At 36.9% G+C, this 22,302-nt stretch overlaps 1 protein-coding gene across 1 annotated transcript in view; it reads right to left on the bottom strand.

Annotated features, from left to right (window-relative positions):
- The window catches only part of LOC122816738 (mucin-4-like), a 544,109-nt gene that overhangs the window by 233,358 nt on the left and 288,449 nt on the right, over positions 1 to 22,302 (bottom strand). Inside the window, exons 17-18 of the mRNA XM_044089732.1 lie at positions 8,536 to 8,751; positions 3,610 to 3,780 (exon numbers count right to left, since the gene is read on the bottom strand). Of these exons, the coding sequence (XP_043945667.1) occupies positions 3,610 to 3,780; positions 8,536 to 8,751 (387 nt within the window). The remainder of the gene's footprint in view (positions 1 to 3,609; positions 3,781 to 8,535; positions 8,752 to 22,302) is intronic.

Raw genomic sequence — 22,302 nt, 5'->3', positions numbered from 1 at the left:
ATATATATATTCATAAAGGATGTGCACACCTCCAGACTGTTAGTCCAACATAATGCATCAGAGATACTTCAGGTGCAGTTAACATTGGGTAAGACAGCGATTAAGATGGTAGCCTGTTACAGGACCCCCAACCATGTCCCAAGACACTCACTTCACATTCCTAAGCACCCTGGAGAATATTAGGGTCTAATGTAACACACTCATACCGGGTGACTTCAATTACCCCTCCATTAACTGGGAAAACTACTCATGTACCAAAACACTTGCACAATATTTCCTGGAATTCATTAATTTCAATGCCCTGGACCAGCTCGTTCATACCCCCACTAGAGGTAGCAACATCCTTGAATTGGTCATTACTAACATGGGCGACCATTGCTCTACACCAACAGTCAACTCCTCCCTGGTTAGATCCAACCACAAGCTAATCATCTTGTAAATCCACATCCCTCCCACTCACCCTTCCTGCAAAGGTAAGCACCATGAAAAACTTCTCCAAAGCTAACTTTGGGCTCCTAAGAACAGAGGTGGCTAACTTCACAGCCCCCATGCAAATGGAGAATAGTTGCATGACTACAGAATCATACACCAATGCACTGTACGAACACGTACACAAATGCATGGATCTCACCATACCCAATAGAACCAAGCTGCTCTCCTCCAAAAAAAAAGAAGCCAATCTGGTGGTCCCCTGCCATAAACAAATTGCACAACAGAAGGAGGAAACTGATGCAGAATAAGGTGAAGTCCCAAGTCTGGAAAAACTCCCTTATCAGCCTCAACAAAAAGTTGAGATGCCTCATCAAATCCTCTAAAGCTAGCTATGAAAACAGAATTGCAGCAGATAGTAAAGAAAACCACAAGGCCTTTTATAGTTATATAAAGAACCTCCACGGCAATACCCAGATTTGCTCTGAGCTACTGCACAATGGTACCTCCTATACCAAGCCAACAGATATTGCCAATATACTGGCCGACAGATTCAGTTCAACTTTTCCCCTCTCTCCCCCCCAAAGGACCAATGACAATACCAGTAGATTGCCAGGTACCCAGTATTACTGCTGCACAGGTTAAAACAGCACTGTCCAATGCCAAGAATACAGTTTCTATCAGAGCTGACAATATCCCTGGCTGTGTTTTACGTGAACTACAGAATGAACTGTAAACTCACCGGTGTGCCCTGTTCAATCACAGCCTCACCTTGGGCTTTGTCTCTACTGAATGGTTCACTGCTATAGTCATCCCTCTCCACAAAGGAGGAGCAACTACAGACCCTGGGAACTATCTCCCCATTAGTCTAACAAGTCTGATATGCAAACTCATATGGAGCGCATCGTCATGGACCTTATAAACAAGGATATAGAGAATCTCCAAACTCTGGATCCCACACAGTTTGTTTTTTTTAAGGGTAGATCATGGCTGCTCAACTTGGTCGACTTCTTTGAGTCAGTCACCAGAGCTGTGGATGAAAGCAAGGTTATTCATACAGCCTACCTTGATCTGGCCAAGGCCTTTCATACCCTTCCCCACAGAGGAATCATAGAAAAACTCACTAAGCTAGGCATTAACCCCTATATCACTAAGTGGGTTGCAAACTGGCTCACAGATAGAACCCACAGTGTGAAAGTAGTTGACTCCAAGTCAGACTGCTGACCAGTCACAAGTGGAGTCCCACAGAGATCAGTCCTGGGTCCTCTTCTGTTTGGTATCTACTTCTTAGAAGTCCAGTCCAACATGATGGGACTCTAGCTGACAGAGTTCGCAGATGACTGCAAGTTGGGAGCCATTATTAACTCCCCAAGTGATGTTGACATCCTGCAGAAAGGCCTCACTGAGACCAATGACTGGTGTCAGAACCATGGCTTTAAGCTCAATGCCAAAAAATGTGTCGTCATCCCCTTTGGGAAAAACCCAGTTCACATGAGCTACTACATTGATGGTAGTCCGCTGAACACAGAAGGCATTATAAGAGATCTGGAAACACAGGTTGACAGCAACCTCTCTTTTGACCACCACACTACCACTGTGGTCAGAAAGTCCTTCTATGTTTCACATCTCATTACTAAGGGTTTTGCATCCAGGAAGAAAGAGGTCATTGTCTCCCCTTACTCTTCCCTCATTAGGCCAGTCATCGAGTACAATGCCCCATTTGACAAGTACCTTACTAGACACCTGCAACAACTGGAGAGGCCACAAAAGTACCTCACAAAGAGGATCCTAGGCCTTAAACACTTATCCTATATGGACAGACTCAAAAAATCCAACTATTCTCTGTCTCATATTGCCTACTTAGAGGTGATCTCCACTTGACTTATAAAGAAATGTCTGACCCAGCTCTGTTAGAAATGCTGCATCTAAAGAAATCCCAATCCCTCCGCACCATATGCTCCAGAGACCTCAACCTCATTACCACAATCAACAGAACATGCTGGAGGGACAGGTTCATAACCCAGAGACTGCCCATGCTATGGAATAGACTTCCCATACATGTCAAACAGAGCATCTCAATGGCCCTCTTCAAGAGAAATCTTGATGAGTGGATGGGAAATAGAAAATTCACCCTGGGGATCACTCCATTGGCTCTACTCGACACAGGCACTGGAAACTAAGGTTGGGTGGCACATTGCTAGGGTAATCCTATGGGCAAGGCTTGTAAAGGCTCCAGGGCCATTAGCCTAGTACACACCTATGAACCTCTGAACCTATGAACTTCCTTCATCAGTTTAATGCAATGAGTTCTACTATAACTTTCTCTGAGAGGGAAGGAAGGATAACAGACCTGGGGTCACATGGCTTTTTCTGGAGTGCCCCCTTATTCAAGTGAATTAGTGTCCAAATCCTCTCTTCCCACTGTAGTTCTCCAGTTTGTAAGGAAAAACTGTAGAGTTTAAGTGTTCTGTTAGTACAAGGCATACTTGTGCTCATAAAAGAAAGACAAAACAGTACAAAGCAGCTATTACGTCCAACACTGGTGTATCACACTTTTTATTATGCACAGTAGTCCAAAAGTCCTCTGCCTTTTGTAATGTAATGTTAAAACTTTATCATGCATATTAAGCAGTTCTCCATACAGGATTAGTGAAATTAGTGTAGTGTAGTTTAAAACGTCCCTTTACCAATGGATTTTGAGCACCTCTTGTTTTTCAAATTTGACAATTTGTAATTCATTCATAGTGACTAACCAGTGTATGTTTTGTCTAGTGTAACCCTATTACAACCTGGGAAAGGAGGTAAGACAGCAGACAGCTGCAATTCTAAAGGTTTCTCTTCATTCTTAAAATGTATGTTATTTAACAATATATTTTCCAGTTAATCAGTTTTTCCAATAATCACCATATGCTTTTGTAAGAAACATGCTGCAATCCTTAGAAATCTCTTCATAGTGGGTGCAAAGGTCAGAGCCAGATCCAAACATTTTATTCTGTACTTCTATTAGTAGCTTATAGATGACCTACTAAATTACATGTTTTAGCAACATCCTGTATTTGTGACTAGGCTGGCATAAATTTTCACTAAATTCTGGAGATCTTTTTCTTTAAAATCTATATACTCCAGATGTCAAAAAGATACAAGACATTTTTTTTGTACCTGCAGGCATGAAGAACTTACCTTCTGTACAAAGGTGTATTTCAAGACTTCGGGAGCTTCAGCCATAATTGTTGTAAAATTGGTATTTGTGGCAAGTTGAAGAATAGTATCTGCATTAAGTTTCTGCAGAACTTTACTTGGAATACCAACAGCAAGATGTCCTAGACTTAGCAATGCTGCTGATGTGTTTGCCTAAATAAAGACATCAACATGGATGAATTATGATAAAGTTTAAGTAGTTTTGATTATATATACAACATAATGAGAACTGTGATGCATTTCACTTAGTGACTGATATCTTTTGTAATCATCATTGTTTGCTATTGTGTGGAAATACACATCATTTACTAAACCGATGTATAGCAAAAATGAGCAGTAATTGATGCAAAATTGACAACATTCTTTTGGGGAGTCACTAGTGAATACTTGTCTTGCTCCAGACATTTTCAGTGTTAGCCATAAAACAGTTGCCAGGACCATGGTGTACAGGGGATGCAACTCTGATTATGGCCCAGATGACTCAGGTTTATATATATATATATATATATATATATATATATATATATATATATATATATATATACATACACACACACACACACACACACACGCACGCACGCACGCACGCACGCACGCACACACACACACACACACACACACACACACACACACGTGTATATATATATATATTTTTTTTTCCTCTTGGCACCTGTTAACTACTGTTGTAGCCAGTCACTCTTCCCACTTTATAGGGTGTTGTTATTTAGACAGAATAAATGCCCTCAACCCTTCCCTCAGCAGAGATGCACACAGGCTCTGGCCACAATATACTTTGGTCTCTACCTGAACCCAAGTAAACTATGTTTTAGGCAAGGCTCCATAGCCCTATGTCATGGAACCAGGTATAGCACAGATATTATTGTACTGTCCTGCTGATGAAGACAAAGCCATCTAAGCAACCTAAATTCTTTAATGAATACAGCAGTTACATTCACAACTCAGTCTCAGAACATCACCAGTATGAGAAAAGAGTGTAGCAAAAGGCATATTACCATACTATTTGCTTTAAACACTTAGCAGAACTATCAATGACAATAACTGTCTCAACAAAATTACAAGTAATTATGAGTCCTTGTCTACAAACTGGCTCTACAAATCATAAAACAAAAACACAGGAAATATGGGTTTAGTAAAGTACAGGAAAAGCAGCATCAGGAGATCGTAATGTCTCAAACGCAAATAAACATTTTTGAATAAAATACATCTTATTGATTTTCTAATGGTGAAATTTAGAGTGGGAGTGTGTGTGTATGTGCGTGTGTGCACGTGTGTGTGTGTGTGTGTGTGCTTGTGTGCAGCTCTGTATGTTACTTATGTTAAATTTGCATTCTTGCAGAGCATACATAGTTACTGTTCAGTTCAGCACATTTTCTGAAGTAAATTGGGCATTACATCATACAGAATGACTACCATATTCATAAGCTTTATATGTTGTGGTATATAACGTATTTATGACCTCCTTTTTTCCTTTGTTACCTCTTGACTGCAAGCAGTCCTGCATTACTACTGTTATGCCACATAGACTTTTCCAGGGATTCAGAAAGAACCTCACCTGTGTTGATAAGAGCTGCAGCCAAAAGGGGCTGTTTCCATGATACAGGAAAATACAATTCAGAACCAAGTTAGTCAGAATGAGGAAAGACCTCTATAATGGCTAATTTGCATGTCTCTGAATCAGCCTTAACTACCATGAGTGCAAATCAGCACTTTCCTGCAGTAGTTGCCACTGAAGTTCCATACATTGCATTGGCTACACATTCAAGCAGACACACACACACACACACACACACACACACACACACACACACACACACACACACACACACACACACACACACACACACACCTCTTACTTGTTTCTGAGTTGACAGAATGTACCTGGCTTCACAGATCCTTACAGTCATTCAATAATGCCAGAGATTAGAGTTTTATTCTTATTAAAGTTTAAAGTCCATCGTAATGCTAGAGTTGTTGCTCTATTAATGTTTCACAGTCAGTCCAATTACAATTCTCCCTTGGTGTTGTCTTGTGTTCCTATTGGCTTACTTGTCTGTTAAATGCCCTCAGCACTTACCTCTAATATGATCGGGTGAATGCAAACTGTTGGCTACATTCATTAACACAGGTGGCCAGGGTAACTTACTCAGCTGTGTAAATGCCTTACCAGAAGTATTTCTGGGGGAAAGCATAATGTGTCCTGACTTCCTGTTAAAATGATAGGATGTATGTTCGCCTGCATTATATGAAGGATACAAAGTCTGAAACTCAAATGTCTGCCATTAATTTATAAATTCAGTTCTCAGTAATGTACTCGGGATTTTATGAGGAACAGACCAAATATATGAGGGAAAAATATGGACAGTTGAGAGGCATAAAAGGGAGTGTAAATGTAATGGATTGAGATACACTACCTTTTTGACAGTGGTCACCATGTAATTTATGGTTTTGAACGCCGGCAAAACACTTAGCAATTGTTTTTTTAACTGTAACTAGTAGTACATGAAGCAGATAAAGCTCCATGCATTGCAGAGAATTATAATTGGGTTGACAATCCTAACATACTCTTATGTGTTCCCGACATGGATATGAAGATTCATCTCTCGAGCTTCGCTAGTGAGGTGAATTTCTTGGCATCCATGTTTTAAACACATGATAAGTTGGTTAAAATCAGCAACCCACTCATAATCCTCTATGTTATTCTTGTACATTAGCTGCTATGCATTATATCATGCAATGCCTGAGTTCACAATTCACATGGCACTGTCTATTTATACAACAAAGATGTCCTTATAATATTAAACAATCCTTATTTTATGTTATGTCTACTCAGTGTTTATGTCATTTCTTGTTTATATTACACAGATGCTAAGATACTACCATGCACAAGGCAATGACACGGCCTTTTTCTACAGATGAGTACCTTGCTGTTGTTACTTAAGAAACATAACTGATTTTGGGGGTCTATATTAGAACACCGAAAATTCAAAATGTCGAGTGTTCTAATATTGAACCCTACCAATCGAAAATACTAAACATCGAACATTCAGAACAGCGAATTTTTTCCTAGGGAAAACATTTGCTGTTCCAAAACACATACACACAACACAAGCACACCAAACAAACAGCAATCCACACACATACACCTAAAGTCTTACACCTAACCCTACACTAAATTATACATACACCACTAACTATCCACTTGCCTTAACCCAAACCCTAACCCTAAGGTCCGTCACTATTGCACAGTCACCTCACCCGCGCCCTAACCCTAACTCACCTACCCCACCCTAACCCTCACATCCACACAATCGCACACTTACCTGAACCCAACCTGTAACTTTCCACCAGACCGCTGAAAATACCGAAGCAACAGAAATGGACAACCAAATTCTTTCCCTAGGAAAAAATTTGGTTTTCAGTTTCTTCGATATTTTCAGCATTAGCTGAAAACGGGTCGATATTAGAACCCTCGACATTTTAAATGTTCGGTGTTCTAATATAGACCCGAATTCGGCAAGAATTTTTACCAGTTTTGAGTTGCCATTATATTTCAGGAGATGCTATACTAGCTTTAGACCAGGGGGCGTAAACTATTTCTGTTGTATACCATGGCACAGCCCAATCACCTTTTTTTGTTCCTCCTTGTTGCTATGGAAGGTTCACTGCTATCTTCATACTCCCACATACCTTACTGAAACGGAGAGTACATTGGGGTTCTTATGTCGATATCATCAATTTTTCCCTTCTTTTTGCATGGTTTAATTTCTCCAAGTCTTTTGAGTTTCTAATACCATGATGGGAATGGCCCTCATTCCTAAGTCAGGGTATAAATAAAGTTCATGAAATTAAAATTATTTCAATCCCTTTTTTAATTTCTCCAAGTATTTTTGGTTTATAATACCATGATGAAAATGGACTCCATTCCTAAGTCAAAGTATGATTGAAGTTCATGAAACTAGTATTGTTTCAATCTTTGATGTTAGCCACAAGTGCTCTTCGCAGCACCTGCGATGTGCCCGGTATTGACTCCTTCTACAATTCATATGGAGTTTCATGTATCAGTAACATACGTAAGTATGATTGTAAATTCCTTTTTATAAGACCCATTATTCTTACTACTATTAGAACTGTCTGGGTATCCTTCTTCCACATTGCCCTCATTTCTGCCTATACATATTGGTATCATATGATTTTATGTCTCTCTGTACATAAGACACTGTAGTCATTGTGTGTAGCAATTTCAGTGCTACTTTGTTTTCTTTTCATGGACTACCATAGCTGGTTTTCCACATCCATTTTTTGAACTGCTGATAATGGGTAATGATATAATCTTCATCAATTTCTATAATGCTTTGTGGCTCATATTTCCATTGTTTCTTGCATAATTCCCATATCTTCTAAATATTTCCTGCCTGTTAATAATAGTTGTTTTTCAGCCTTCTGAACTGTCAAACCCACTAAGACTGCTAGATTGCCATAGCTACTAGGTGCTACATATTGTCTAGGTACTTCATAGTAAGTCTCAAAGATCAGGATATTAGAAGCATCTGATGCAGTAGAAAGATAATATGAATAAGCACAAACTCTGCCAGTGACATCACATCAGACTGGGAACTAGTCAAAGGATTTCTAGTACAGTTTTGGTTGATTTAAGTTGTACTTTGTTAGTTCACATCTCTAGTTGCAAACTAAGCCCCTTGTGCCTTTTTAATGATGCGCTGTGAAATATGTTAAAGGACTTTACCTCAGTAAATATTGTTTTTAAGAAGTGGTGCATGGTTTAATCAAGTAACATGATTTGCAAAGTTAATGTGAAATACTTTTTAATTAAATTACCAAGGGTAATTTTTAACACGTCGTTCCTTGCTTTAATGAATGCAGGCTTACCTGATATCCAGAATCAAGTAGTTTTTGGACAATAGCTGTTGCTTGTGTTGAAGTCCAGTTAGAAACTTGACTCAAATACTGAAGATTTTGCTGTATGATACTTCCATTAATTTGCTCCAAGATGGCTGTTGTTGACATAACAGGACTGACAATGAGTGGTGGCTGGATATTTTCAACAGTGGTGGAACTTATGGTTTCCAGGACAGTGATGGTAACCTGTAGGGTAATTAGACTGCATTGAAAAAAGCTAAAGTTGTAGAAATGTAGATAGCTACCTTAATGTCCATAGCAGTAACTCTAAGTACTTTATTCAACATCTGAAATGTTAACATGGCTTTGTAGTTATTTTCTTTTTTCGTTATTTTAAATTTAATTTTTATGCAAGTATCTTCAGATATTTAAGTAGTAATGTATGACCAGGGATGAAGTAATCAAAGCATTAATATAACTTCAAATAATATTTTATTTCTATAATATTGTAAGTCTCATCACTGTTAAGTAGTAAAAACTCTATAATAATTTTAACAGGATATTCAAAGACACCACAATTTGTCATAAGCGCTTACAAACCTCAACATCAAATATATATATGACAAGAAAAAAAATAAAATTTTCACTGATATGTACTTAACAAATACATTTTCTGTATTCTGGTTGCTGGGTAACTAGACCACTGAAACTGTAGGATATCCATCTAGTCTCTGAGTCCACTGTGACTACAAAAGTTGCCAAATGGAATTATAGAAAACCTCCTTAACTGTATATACTTGTCAGGTAACCAAAATAAAACCATTTTTAAACGTATTATGGTTCATTATGACCTTGTTGGTGACAGTCATAACCTGTTAATAATGATTCTCAAAGTGTTTTAAATACTGAGAGGACTTTAGAGAACAGGATTTATGAGCACCTTAGAGACGTAAAGAAAAAAGACTAGCAGAATTCAATTTTTTGTTGTTGACACTGTTGACCAGGAGTTAAAAAGAGGACCATAGAAGATTTTACTAAGAGTCCAGGAATTACAGTGGCAAGTAAACACACATTAAGCTATCTCTGCAGATGCTGACTGTAACTTTTTATGAGGAAAGCAATGGCAAATCTGGATAAGTTATTAACAGCAAGAGCTTCACATTGTCAACAGAGATTCATATTGCCAAAACAATGTTTTTTTTCCAAGCAGTAAGATGGCTGTCAGAGGTGGACTGCAAGTAAGGCTGCTCATCAGAAAATCTGTGGCTTTGAACTCTGGTGTTTGAAAAAAACGTTTAACAGTTCCATGGACTGGAAGAAGATCAAATCAAGTAATACTTAAATAAACCCAAAATGTTCACAGGGAGGACTAGAAGGTATGATAGTTTAATTAAAACCAAAAAAACAAGTAATCTCCATGGTATCCCCTAAGTCTCAAACAACCCACTATGCAAGTATAGGTGGTCCAAAACAAAGCAGTGTAAGAAACTTCTCTGTGTGGAAGTTTTTAATTCCTCTATGTCTAGTTAATCACTATATATTAAAAATCAGAAAAAAAAATCAGAAAATGGTAATAGAATTAAAAAACTTAAAAAGTCCTAAATCAAAACATAAAAACTTATTTTGAAATGTTATTAATATTATACAGACATTAAATCTAGGAGGTATTCAGAAGTAATCCAAGCCGGGTAGACAATCTGTTTCCAGTTGAAAATCCTTTATTAAGCATGCAGACCAATAAATTATTTTTGACTGGAAACAGTTTGTCTGTCTTGCTTGGAGTACTCCTGAATATTGACTAGAGTTAATAATTCTGTATAATATTAATAATATTTCAAAATAACTTTTTATTTTTTGATTTAGGACTTTTTTAAATTTGCTATTTTTACTGTAATTTTCTGATTTTTTTCTGCTTTTTAATATTTAGTGATTAAATAGACATAAACCTAACGTCTTTTTGCTTTTCCCCAGTTAGGGGTCGCCATAGCGGAACTCTGGTCCGCTAATGATTGGCAGTGGATGTTTTACAGTGTCGAGTTGCTAGCCCGACACCCAACTTTCAAAGAAGGCACACCCATTCATGCAGGCACCTACCTGCATGTCTTTAAGCATCACTCGACCATGGGGAGGACATGCAGACTCCACACAAAAGGCGCTCCAGCCGAGAATCGAACTGGAGAACCTCTTGCTGTGAGGCGACAACGCTAACCGCTGCGGCTACAGTGATTAAATAGACATACAGGAATTGAAAAACTTCCACACAGAGAAGTTTCTTACACTATTTTTTTAATTAAAACTAAAATACGTTTGGTCACATAATGCAAATAAAAGATTCACTGGATAAGATGGCGATGCAAAAGAAAAAAAAAAGTGACAGAGACTAAGATGGCTAAACAGGAGTCCTTATGTAATGTATGTGAATTTACAGGAATTTAAGAAGTTGATGACAAACAGGCTTGGTGTAGTAAAGTCCATGTGATCATAAAAAGACAGACTCTACTAAATGAGCAAACAACAACAAAAACAACAGAGTTTGTTTAATCTGTCAATTATTTCTTCATAAATTTGCAAAATGCAGTTTAGAGGGTATCACCTCATGAATCCCAGAGATTGACACTTCTCTGGAACATGTTTCCAATTTATGTGAAACAGAGCCCCTCCCTGGCCCTCTTCAAACACAACCTAGATTAATGGATGGGTGACCGCACATTCACTGCTGGGGTGTTACCCATATCCCTCCTTGACAGAGAAAGTCAGTATTAACTACCATAGAACCTTACCTCTGAAAACTTCACTCACCTAACCACCAACAATTGGGGAAACCTGAGATAAATATGGCTAGACTTGTAAGGGCTCTAGGGCTGTTAGCCTAGTACACTCCTATGAACCTACGAATAATCCTTCTGTCTTTATGCATTTCTGCAAAACAGGTGATTTCAGACCAAAAACATGCTTCAGACACATAACGCAGCATCATCTCTTAAAGCAGAATTGCTTAATTAATTTATTTATTTGTTAACTAGGTATGTGCACTGGTCCAAATGACCCAGCCCAGTTAGTTAGCAATACTTATTATCCTAGGTTGCATACAAGAATGTATTTTACAGATTTATGTCAAGGCATTGTAATTAAAAATACTTGGTGAAGATTTTCTTATTACATCACGTTATGTGCAAGGATACTATACATGTTGCACTGGAATCATCTGTATATCAATGGAAACCAGTGGTACAGAATGGCATAGGTATGTGCATTTGGCTATGGGGTTGCAGCCTGTATCAAATATTTATATTTTTATTCTTCACAAAGATGCATAACAAATGAATTTTTTTAATTCTGTTCGGAAATGATTCATCTTTCTGATTTATGGAGCCAGTGAACTGTGTAAGGCAGGATGAGTCTGGAAAATGTTTCAGCTATATTTTTGGGTGAACTGTGGTCTTACAAGGTTGATGAATTCATCATGGCTTGAACAGAGGGTGTATATGATGTTTTAGTGCTGCACAGTTTTGAGGTAATCGAATGACCAAAGTAGTGTAATATCTTGAATGTGGGGCATTCAAATTGGTCTGATACTTTACTGTTGCTGGTAACCAGTTTGCTTTTAGTATAGAGGAGTATGGTGTTCCTTGGGGTCAGTTAGGACTAAAAATGATATATTTTGTTAACTGATACCTGTATTTTTTTCTGACAATTTAAGGCAGTTATGTTTAATTTAATGTTGTTAGATTCTTGGCATCAGCATTTGGATTGCTATACAGTTTTTGGCTTCTTGAGTTAGAAGATTTGAATATCAGTAGGCCAGTAGGAACTGTGATAGAGTTTGATGAACTATTCAGTCGCTATGAGCAGGAAAAGATAGGTATTGATCAAATAGAATACTGGAGAATTTTCGGTGTGTTACTATTAGGAGTGGATTGCCTATGTGTCAGGTATTTTCAAAGTTTGGGGAGGATTTCAAGTCAATGTGGGGTACAAAATAGTATTTTGGTTGTATTTATACAGTTCATGACCAAGTCATTTTTCATAGCCAGTTCCACAATTTTTGAAGACCTTGTGGAGATCATGCTGAAGTTTTGAATGTGCATTGTCACAATTTAAAATTATAATATCATCTGTATACTTTGTAGAATTTACAAAAGACAAATCAAAAGGCAGATTGTTAATAATTAGGGAGAACAACAGGAGCCTAATATGTTGTCTTCAGTTAATCCAGCAAAACGATCCATTATTTGAGTTACAATTGCCACATTATAATGTAAATGTTCTGTTGTGTAGGTAAGACAAGAACCATTTAAGAGATGTGTTATGCCAAAATTACTTAGAATTTGAAATGAGTGATTACCAGCACAGAAGGCACATTTTAAATCAAGGAAGAGAGCTCCAGTCAGATTTTTTTTTCATTGCATCAGATGACATTTTTTTGCAGCACATATAGTTTGGGTGTTATACTATTTTGGAAGTCATTTTGTCTGTTAATGAGTGATATGTTCAGAAATTCTCCTTGAGTTAATCATGTAACAGTTTCTCTAAAATTTTGATGAAGGTGTGCCTATACGATTTTGATGAGGAAGCAAAATATTGCTGTTGGCTAGTATGAAATGTATCTTTTGGATTATTAGTTTTCACAGTTGGGTATGATAGTAGTATTCTTCCAGCTGTATAAAATAGTGTCTGATATTAAATTTAGATTGTATATATTATTGTCTTCTGCAGGAAGAACAGTGTGTCTCTTACATATAATAGAGTGACCAATTAATGAGATGTTTTTGGGGTTGAGAGACCAGGATGTCTACTCATAAGTTTTTGAGACTGACTTGGTTTCAGTATTAATGTCAGTTATTTTCTTGCTATTTCATCCTAGATATGGCACTATCTGTATGTTTGTTTTACTGTTACCCATCAGTGTGAACTATGGATGAGATGAGATTGCTGTTTTATCGAGATTAAGGATTCTAGTGAGACAGCTGAGGCTTTTGTGGTATTATCTTCCAAAGGTCTGCATAAGAGTGGATGGTACATGTTTATATTCGCAGGGTAGGGCTGATGCTGGGAATTTAGCCTTAGTATTCTGGCTATACTATCACAGGTAATTCAGGACTTTTTTTTAATAAATACTCTGTGCATGAAGATTACAAGCCACTGTGTTATTCTGCTTAATTGATGTACCTTTTTTTAAACACCTTTCTTGAATTATCACTTGTGACATAAGCAAATTAACATTAACAAACATTATACTTCACATATATTCATATATATCATCTAACCTAAGCAAAATTACATAAATTATTCAATTCCTGCCCCCCCCCCCCCTTTTTAAACAAGAACCATTTTTATTCAAGCCATCAGATTAAGGTCTTGTCAAAACATAGTGCACTTTCAGTGAGCATGTGTCTTTATGTTGTTAGATTCTTTTTTGTAAAGTTGTCAATATTACCTGCAGAAAATTACAGGGCTGCAAAGTGTGTGTGTGTGTGTGTGTGTGTGTGTGTGTGTGTGTGTGTGTGTGTGTGTGTGTGTGTGTGTGTGTGTGTGTGTGTGTGTGTGTGTGTGTGTGTGTGTGTGTGTGTGCACGCGTGTGTGTGTGTGTGTGTGTGTCCACTGTCCATGTACAATGAGACTTTCTAGTCCCCTTTATGGTTTGATTTTGGTAAATATGCCACCGGTATTACATTTCTAGAGATCAGTTTGGACGGCCATGTCTTGTGTTTATTTTTATGCTTAATTTCTCAAAGATGACATATTTTCCAAGATTTTTTTTATATTTAAAAGCTTTGCAGTGACAGGTAATCAGGGTAAATCTCTGGGTAAGTGCTACACAAATTCCAGTTCTTTAAAAGTACAAGAAAATTATCAACATTTCTATTCTTTAATTAGATAGTTTTGATATGCCGAGTATGAATAAAATGTACCATTTCATGTCATTAAAAAAAAAACTTTCTCAAGGAATTTTTCTCCACTCAACACTTATAACTTGATACCTCTGGTAACTTCATACACATATATAATTGTTGTAGCTCAGGCAGGCAGAATATTAAATGGAAAAGTAAGCCAGTGCTCTCAGTTTAATGGCTTGTCAAGAACACTTTAAGTAAATATGAGTTTCCAAGGAGTAGTAGGTTACAGTTGCTAGCCCTGAATCTGTTTTTAATGTGAATATTTTCTTGTTTTGCTTGACAGATGGTCCTTGGTGTCACTGCTAGCAAAATTTGCAATACAATTTTAGATGAAATCCCAATCTTTGTGATCACTGTAAACGTTAGGAACAAAACAGTATGTACATTGAAAAATCTAGTACTATGTTGTGGTAAGTGGAGAGAGGGGGATAAGTAAAGATGTACTGATGGGGTGGGTAGGAGGCCTTGGTCTATTGCCCTGCCTAGGGCCCTATTCCAGCTGTAGAGGTCAGTGATTTGACTAGTATTATAACCTTATCAGTACATACATTATTTTAAGTATATAACTTACAAAACATTCACCCAAGTCTTAGTAAGTTTGTTTAAAACAAATATAGAGCTAAATAAAAAAAAATCCTAAATAAAGTGGAAATACGTTTAGAATTGTCACATAGAGATATACTAATCCAACATAATGTATTAGATTTTTACACTTTTTTGGAATCTTTTTCTGGTTCATTGTGAAGAGTATATAATGATGTGTAATTTTCATTCCCAAGATTATACAGTAAATTCCTAAATATCTACCCAGCTGTACAAAGTTAAGACAGCTTGTCAATGTGAGCTTTTCAAGATTATGTCTGTTCTCCCAGTTTTGCTTAATAAGTTTGCTTTGAAGAGTCTGTAGCTAAACAACTTGTCACCAAACTGTTAAACAAACAGTATGCATAATCCTCTGTATCAACTTTAAAAAATGCCTGCATGGTGGTAAGCCTCAGTCTTCTCCAGCACACTTGCATTTCTAAATTTCCTAACTCTTAGACTGTGCAGCCTTGAAGGAAGGAGACTCTATCTTACTCCTAACATACTCACTGAAACAAGTTTACAGTCATCAGTGAAATACAAGAGATGATTAAACAGCTCTTTTTGTCTTACTCATACCTGGTGAAATATTTACCATGTATCCCTTCTAAACATTTAACAAAATATTAATAGGGATAATAATAGTAATGATAATAATAATAATTATAATGCAAAGCCCGTTTATTTTCATCATTATCTCTATAGACATGAGCATCCATGTAACTGCTGTGCTGGATCTTAGGATTCAGTGACAGATTTTGCAATACTTCTACTCTGATACAATGCAACCTTCTTTTTATTTAAAAGTTTAATATAGGTAATTATATCCTGCATATTTTCATAAAAGGTTATAACAGATTTAAACATCTGAAAAAAAACAGTTTACTATTCATTGTGAAATGACAATGTCATGACGGAATGAATTTGTTTGTAGTGTAAATGGCTGTGCATTTAATATGTAATGAAAATTAAAATGACAAATGGAATTACAGTGGTGAGTAGAGAATTTAAGACAGGGAAGAAATGTCACTTGAAGAGACAAAGGATTATAGGTGAAAGACACTAAAATGAATTGCTAGAAATAAACTTCTGAAAGGTAAATGAAAACTTTTTTCTACATTATATATCTATGTCTCCTGACATATTGAAAATGGATATGAATACGTTTGGATGCAAAATAACCAATGTAAGGCATGTTTTTAATGTAGATGTAAAACTAAAACTTAACAAGCATAAGGTAAAGAAATATAAATATTTTGTGAACAATAAAAAGCTATTAATACTGCACAAATAGCATTATCAGTAAGTATTCTTTACAGTGATAAGAGCATAACTACTGTAATATATTAAATAATGCACAGAACCCCTAAATAATTTTTGTAAACATTCACACATTTTCATGTCTTGAAAACTGTATAAGCTAGACACATATTGTTATAACATTTTTGTTAACCAGACATATGCTTTCACATGACAAGAAATGACTTTATGCATGCATGTTTACTGAGATATTTATAGAAGTATAAAAACATATGCTTAGTTGCATAATTATCAAAACAAGTAACACTGGATATCTCTTACGCTACATGCATTCTTATTGACATATTTACGGAAATATGAAAACATATGTTTAATTGTATAATTAGCAAAACAAATAGTACTAAATACCTCCCAAGATGTGCAACTTACAATATAGGCAAAGAGAAAGGAATATGGGGATTCTAAGTGAAAGATGACCACTTGTAGAGTTTTTAGTTGAATCTAGAACAGAAACTGCTGTTAAAAAGGGATAATTATTTTATTTTTTTTATTTTTATTTTAAATTTGTTTACCGGGCTGGTCCAGCTCGCTATAAGTCCATTTTCAGCAGAGGCCCGGGGAGAAAAGCTCTAAATACAGACATTAAAATCAGTCTTTACAAATTTAGTAGTTAAATTGAGAAAAAAAATAAAAGATATTGTATTATCATTAGCATGTTCTTACAGAAGCAACAATTAGAAATTAAATACAGACGAGGGGAATACAAATTATGCATGAGAAAAGAAAAGATTTAGTGTAAGATTTGTTTGAAGGAGAACAGAGAGTACTAGTGGGACACTGAAAACTAGTTAGGGTTAGTACAGGGGCAGAGCCAGTGAGTTTTGAGGTGAGTTCTGAGTTGGGATTTGAAACGGGGAAAAGAAGAGCTGGCAGTGAGGCTGTCAGGAAGAGAGTTCCAGGCTTTGCCTATTGTGTTTGAAAACAAGGATTTGCCTGCCAAATTGTTGGATTTGCAAGTAGATATAAGAAGTTTGTTAGAAGAACGCACGCTTTTAAGGTTGCAATAAGGTGTGATAAGGGAGATGAGTGTAGGGGTGTTGGTAGGTTTGTAGAGGATTTTATGTGCTAAGGAAAGCTGGTGATATAAGATCAGATTTTGCATCTCAAGCCATCCTAGTTGCTTTAAATTTATGCAGTGGTGGGTTCTAAAAGTAGAGCCAGAGGCAAATCTGGCAATATTGTTATAGGCAACAGCCAGTTTGCAGAGATTAGATAATTAGTAGGGCATAAAATATTGCATAACTATAGAAATCAATTAGAGGAGGTTATCAAGGATTGGGAAGAGAGACTGGATAAGCAATTCACAAAGAAACAATGGGGATACATGTACACTTACAAATATGCAAGAAAGTCTAGATGATTTAAGATTTTTGCTTACAAGAATTTGTATAAGTATTTTTATACCCTAAGCAGACACCAAAGAATTTTTTTTCCTCAGGTAGATGGCAAATGTTGAAGATGTGATGGAAGAAAGAGATAACTGGGAATGTATTTTTTGTGAGTGTAATGAGTTGTGAGACTTTAAGACTTCCCCGTGGACTACTCTGTCAGATATACTGGGCGAGCAAACTGGTGTAAATGAGGAAATTATATTTTTGAGTTGTGATACAGACCCTGAATTGTCTAAACCTAATAAGGGCTTGTTGAGTTAAATGTTGGTGGCTGCCATAAAAGCAATGACTAGAAAATGGAAATCAAAGTCTAAACCAAAAGTATTACGAGTAGTAAATATACTAACAGTGATAAAAGAATTGGACATTGGATCTTTAGAAAAGGGTAGGAGCAAATTACATGGAAAAATAGGAATTGTGGGAACAATATATGTAGAATAATGTTTTGGAGGATGAATGAGGTTTATGAGAAGGCATGAAATGAATGAGCTAGGTAATGTTCAATTGACAATGGCTTACAGAAGATTATATGTGATGGTTGTTTTCATTTATGTTAATGTATGACTGCTTATGGCATAACCAATAATTAAAAATTTGTTTAAAGAAAAAAAGATGTGCAACTTATAGTGCAAATATCAATGACAGTTTTCTTAAACAATATCTAACGTTTTACCTAATGTCATGCAACAGTTTGTAAGCCCCTTGTTTTTTGAGGTATTAAGTGCATATGAAATCATTGCTTTTTTCATAACTAGTAGCAAACAGCTAGCAATATTTCCAGTATAGTGTGATATAAACAAGGACTGATAGTGTTTTTCCCTGCCTCCCACATTGGTGTTTCACACCATATAGCTTAATAACATGCAGGACTCTCAGTGACGAATATAAGTCTGAAAATATGAATAATAAGTGGCAATTAATTTCTGGACTACAGGCCATCCTAGACTAACAATCTTCGCGTCATTTTGTTAATACTCCTTGCTCTTTTGATACTGCTTGTTATTAGCTGGTAGGTCACTTAGTTAAAGAAGCCAGAATCCAAAAAAGTTCTGGATGCCATAAGGGGGTATATGTGTGAACTGGAAGTGTACAAAATAGGTGTTTTAGGCTTAATTGATTTAAAGCTATGTATATCTCTGCTCATTTACATAACAGACCAGAGAAAACAAATTGCTTTATAAACTGTACATAACTTGGAACATATAAAGGTAGATACAAAGAATAACTAATTACAATAAAGATTCATTTAAACATCTGAGTTTAATAAGGACAGATATGCAAAACAAAGATATAAAGTATAGATTTTTTGTAATATGCAATTCAGAGTAAATACATGGTATGAATATGTGGTGCACATACTGTTCAAAACCCTTTGCTGCGCTAAAACAAATCTGCATGAGATACAGGTGGTATTCATAAATATTTAATGAAGTCTGCAGTGTATTATTGTGAGAAAATAATAAAATACATAAGACATTGATTTAAATAACCATGCCTTGCTGTGGGGCAATGAGCTCAAAGTCACAGAAAAGGGGATATACAAATAATGGTATATGCCATGAAAATGAAGATGAGGAAGCAAGTAGTGAGCCTTAGTCCTTAGGGGTGAAATGACACAGTTGCTTGTATCTGATAATAAAGGCAAAGAAACAAAGAGAATATTGTGACACATGCAAGACAGCATTTGCTTCGCTCGGTGTTCATAGGATCATAGGTGTATACTAGTATAACAACCACTAGAGCCCTGATAAGCCTAGCCAGGTAACCCAAATGCATCTCATGAGTTGTTGTATCTTAGAGATTATTCTAAAATGTGCATGTTAGCTAGGACATGATTTAATGGTTGCTTATGTCCATAAGAGACAGGTGTGAGACCTGGGTGAACCTTTGATTTCCCGTCCACTAGTTCGGATTACTCTGCAATAGGGTTAGGGAAGGGCTCTGCTTCACATAGATAGGAGGTCTATTCCAGAGAATGGAAATTCTCTGGGATACATACCTGCCCCTCCAACACATTCTATTTATGTTGTAAGCAAACCTTAGGTCCATAGATCTCATAGTTCTGATGCTGTTCATTCTGTAGATATCCAAATGTTCCGTCAAAGCGGGAGTCAAAAATATCTTGTATGCCAGGCATAGATCACCTCTAAGCAGTCTGTAGGAAACAGAGTATAGAGATAGGACTTTAAGATGATCTGTATGGGACATTGTGTTCACTCCCTGTATTCTTTTTGCCAGGAGCCTCTGTGGATGTTCCAGTAGTTGCGTGTGTCTGGACAGGTATACACATTATACTCAGTGATGGGTCTGATGCGACATGATGACATTCCTGAACCTAGATACCATGCCCTTATTTATAAGTTGATCGATGTTGAATTACCTTTTTTGCTACCTTAGACAAATGTTGGATGAATACCAGGTTACTGTCCCCAAATCCCTGACTACTTGCTCTGCACTTCGGAGTGTTTTATGGATGAGGTAGTTTCCCAGAGTGGCTAACTTCCCAAAAGATAATTTTATGCATTTCTTGGCATTGAGTTTTAAGCCATGGCTTTGGTACCAGTCATTTGTTTGCATTAGACCATCATGTAAGATGTTAGGATCTTGGGGGGATTTTATGAGTGTTCCTAGTTTTCACTCATCTGCAAACTTGGTCAGCTACAGGCCCTTGACTTTGGCTTTGACTTCCAAGACGTAGAGACCCAGCATAGATCTTGAGGGACTTCACTAGTGATTGTCCTCCTTGTGAAGGTGGTATCAATTATTCTAACTTCCTGGGTCCTACCTGTGAGCCAGCTGGCTATTCAGCTTATTACATAGGGTTGAGTTTGCTTACAATGCCTGAGTGGGTCATTGAGTCAAATGACTGGTCAAGGCAGGCAGTGTGAATCATTTTTCTCTCATCCATTGCCTTGGTGACTTTCTAAAAGAAGTCCACCTGGTTTATTAGGCATGACTTGCCTTTGATAAAACCAAACTGGGTGGGGTCCCAGTGTATGAAGGTTTCTTATGTCATTGTTAATCATTTTCATGATAATTCTTTCCATGGCTTTGCATATAAGATTAGTCAGACTAGTGGGTCTATAGTTACTGGGATGTTTATATTACACCCTTGCTCATATGGATGACAATTTCATTCTTCCATTTGCATAGCACAAAGCCTGTTTAGAGGCTATAGTTGAATGGGGACTCAAGTAGCCATGATATGTCATATTTCAAGCAATTTAGGAAGCATCCTGGGACATTATTGGTGTCCTTTGAAGCTGGGTTCTTGGCCTTAAAGCTAGGTGGCTGGAGGTGAAATGGAGGTAAAGTCGGAGATTAATTTGTCATCCACTAGATTTGCTATGTGTCCGTCCATAAATCTGGCTCCATTTACAACCTGTTTGTCACACTGTTGTGTGCTGTCTTTGAGGTTTCTGACATAAATAAAGAAGGCCTTACAGTTGTCTTTGGTCTAGGAAGCTAGTTTTACCTCAAAATTGGCTTTCTTGGACTTAATTAATTGTCTATTTAGTTTGATGAGAGAGTCTTTATCTTTTTGGGTGGTACTATTCCTAATTTATTTTTTATTTTTATTTATTTATTATTTGTTGACCGGGAAAGTCTGACTTGGTTCCACAGAGCCTGTTTTCAGTGAAGGCCCGGGGAGAAATGCTCCAGATGCATGTCTTTGGAATGTGGAAGGAAACCCACGCGAACACAGGGAGAACATGCAAAGTTCACACAGAAGGCACCCCAGCCGAGAATCGAATCGGAGAACCTCTTGCTGTGAGGCGACAATGTTAACTGCTGCACCACTGTGCTGCCCAGCAGTAATTTCAGCTATGACTTCTGTTTGTTTGTACAACGTGCTTAATTTTAGATTCCACCAGATTGATTTGTTTTTAGAGTTTGTTTTGGGTTTACTTTGCAGTTGGACTTTCAAAGTAAACAAAGATAAATACATAAATAAACAAACAAATAACTAACAAACTAAATAAATAAATCCTTCTGGTATTACAGTAGCCTCTATTCTACCATTGACAAGGTATGACAGAGTTTCTATGAACAGTTCTACATGGGCTGCTGTATTATCTGGGTTTGGAGAGGCTTGGAAGTTTGAGAAATTATCAGTTAATAAAAGGTAGTTTGCCTTGGAATAGTTCCTAACTGTTACAGGGTTTAGTGGGATTTCAGAACTTATTTTTATTTCAGAGAGGACATGACACTGGGTGAGGTACAGCATTCCTCACATAATTTTGAGTACCAGATCCAATATATTTTTGCCTCTAGAGGGCATATGCAATATTGGATCTAGGATGTTAGCATTTACAAAGTCCAGAAATCTCTGTGCCTACAAATCTGGGGTCATGTAGGATTTCCAATCTATTGAGAGGTAATTAAAGTCTCTGATGAGTATGGCATTTGGTTGAATGGTGAGTGTCTCCAGTAGGTTTAAGTATGACCTGGGACATAGAGAGTGACCTATCGCTTGCTAGAATATAGTATGAAATCTTGTCTATGGTAATCTGTACATGGAGTAACTCTAACATGTTGTCCTATTTAACCAAACTAGAGGTATGCTTGTTACTGATGTAGCTCAAGACACCTCCACGTTTAGTCTA

This window comes from Protopterus annectens, chromosome 12.part0 (genome assembly GCF_019279795.1).
Source record: "Protopterus annectens isolate FY-2018-M chromosome 12.part0, PAN1.0, whole genome shotgun sequence".
Lineage (NCBI taxonomy): Eukaryota > Metazoa > Chordata > Ceratodontiformes > Protopteridae > Protopterus > Protopterus annectens.
Note: the sequence above shows the minus strand (reverse complement) of the source record. Positions and strands in the feature narration are given on the sequence as shown.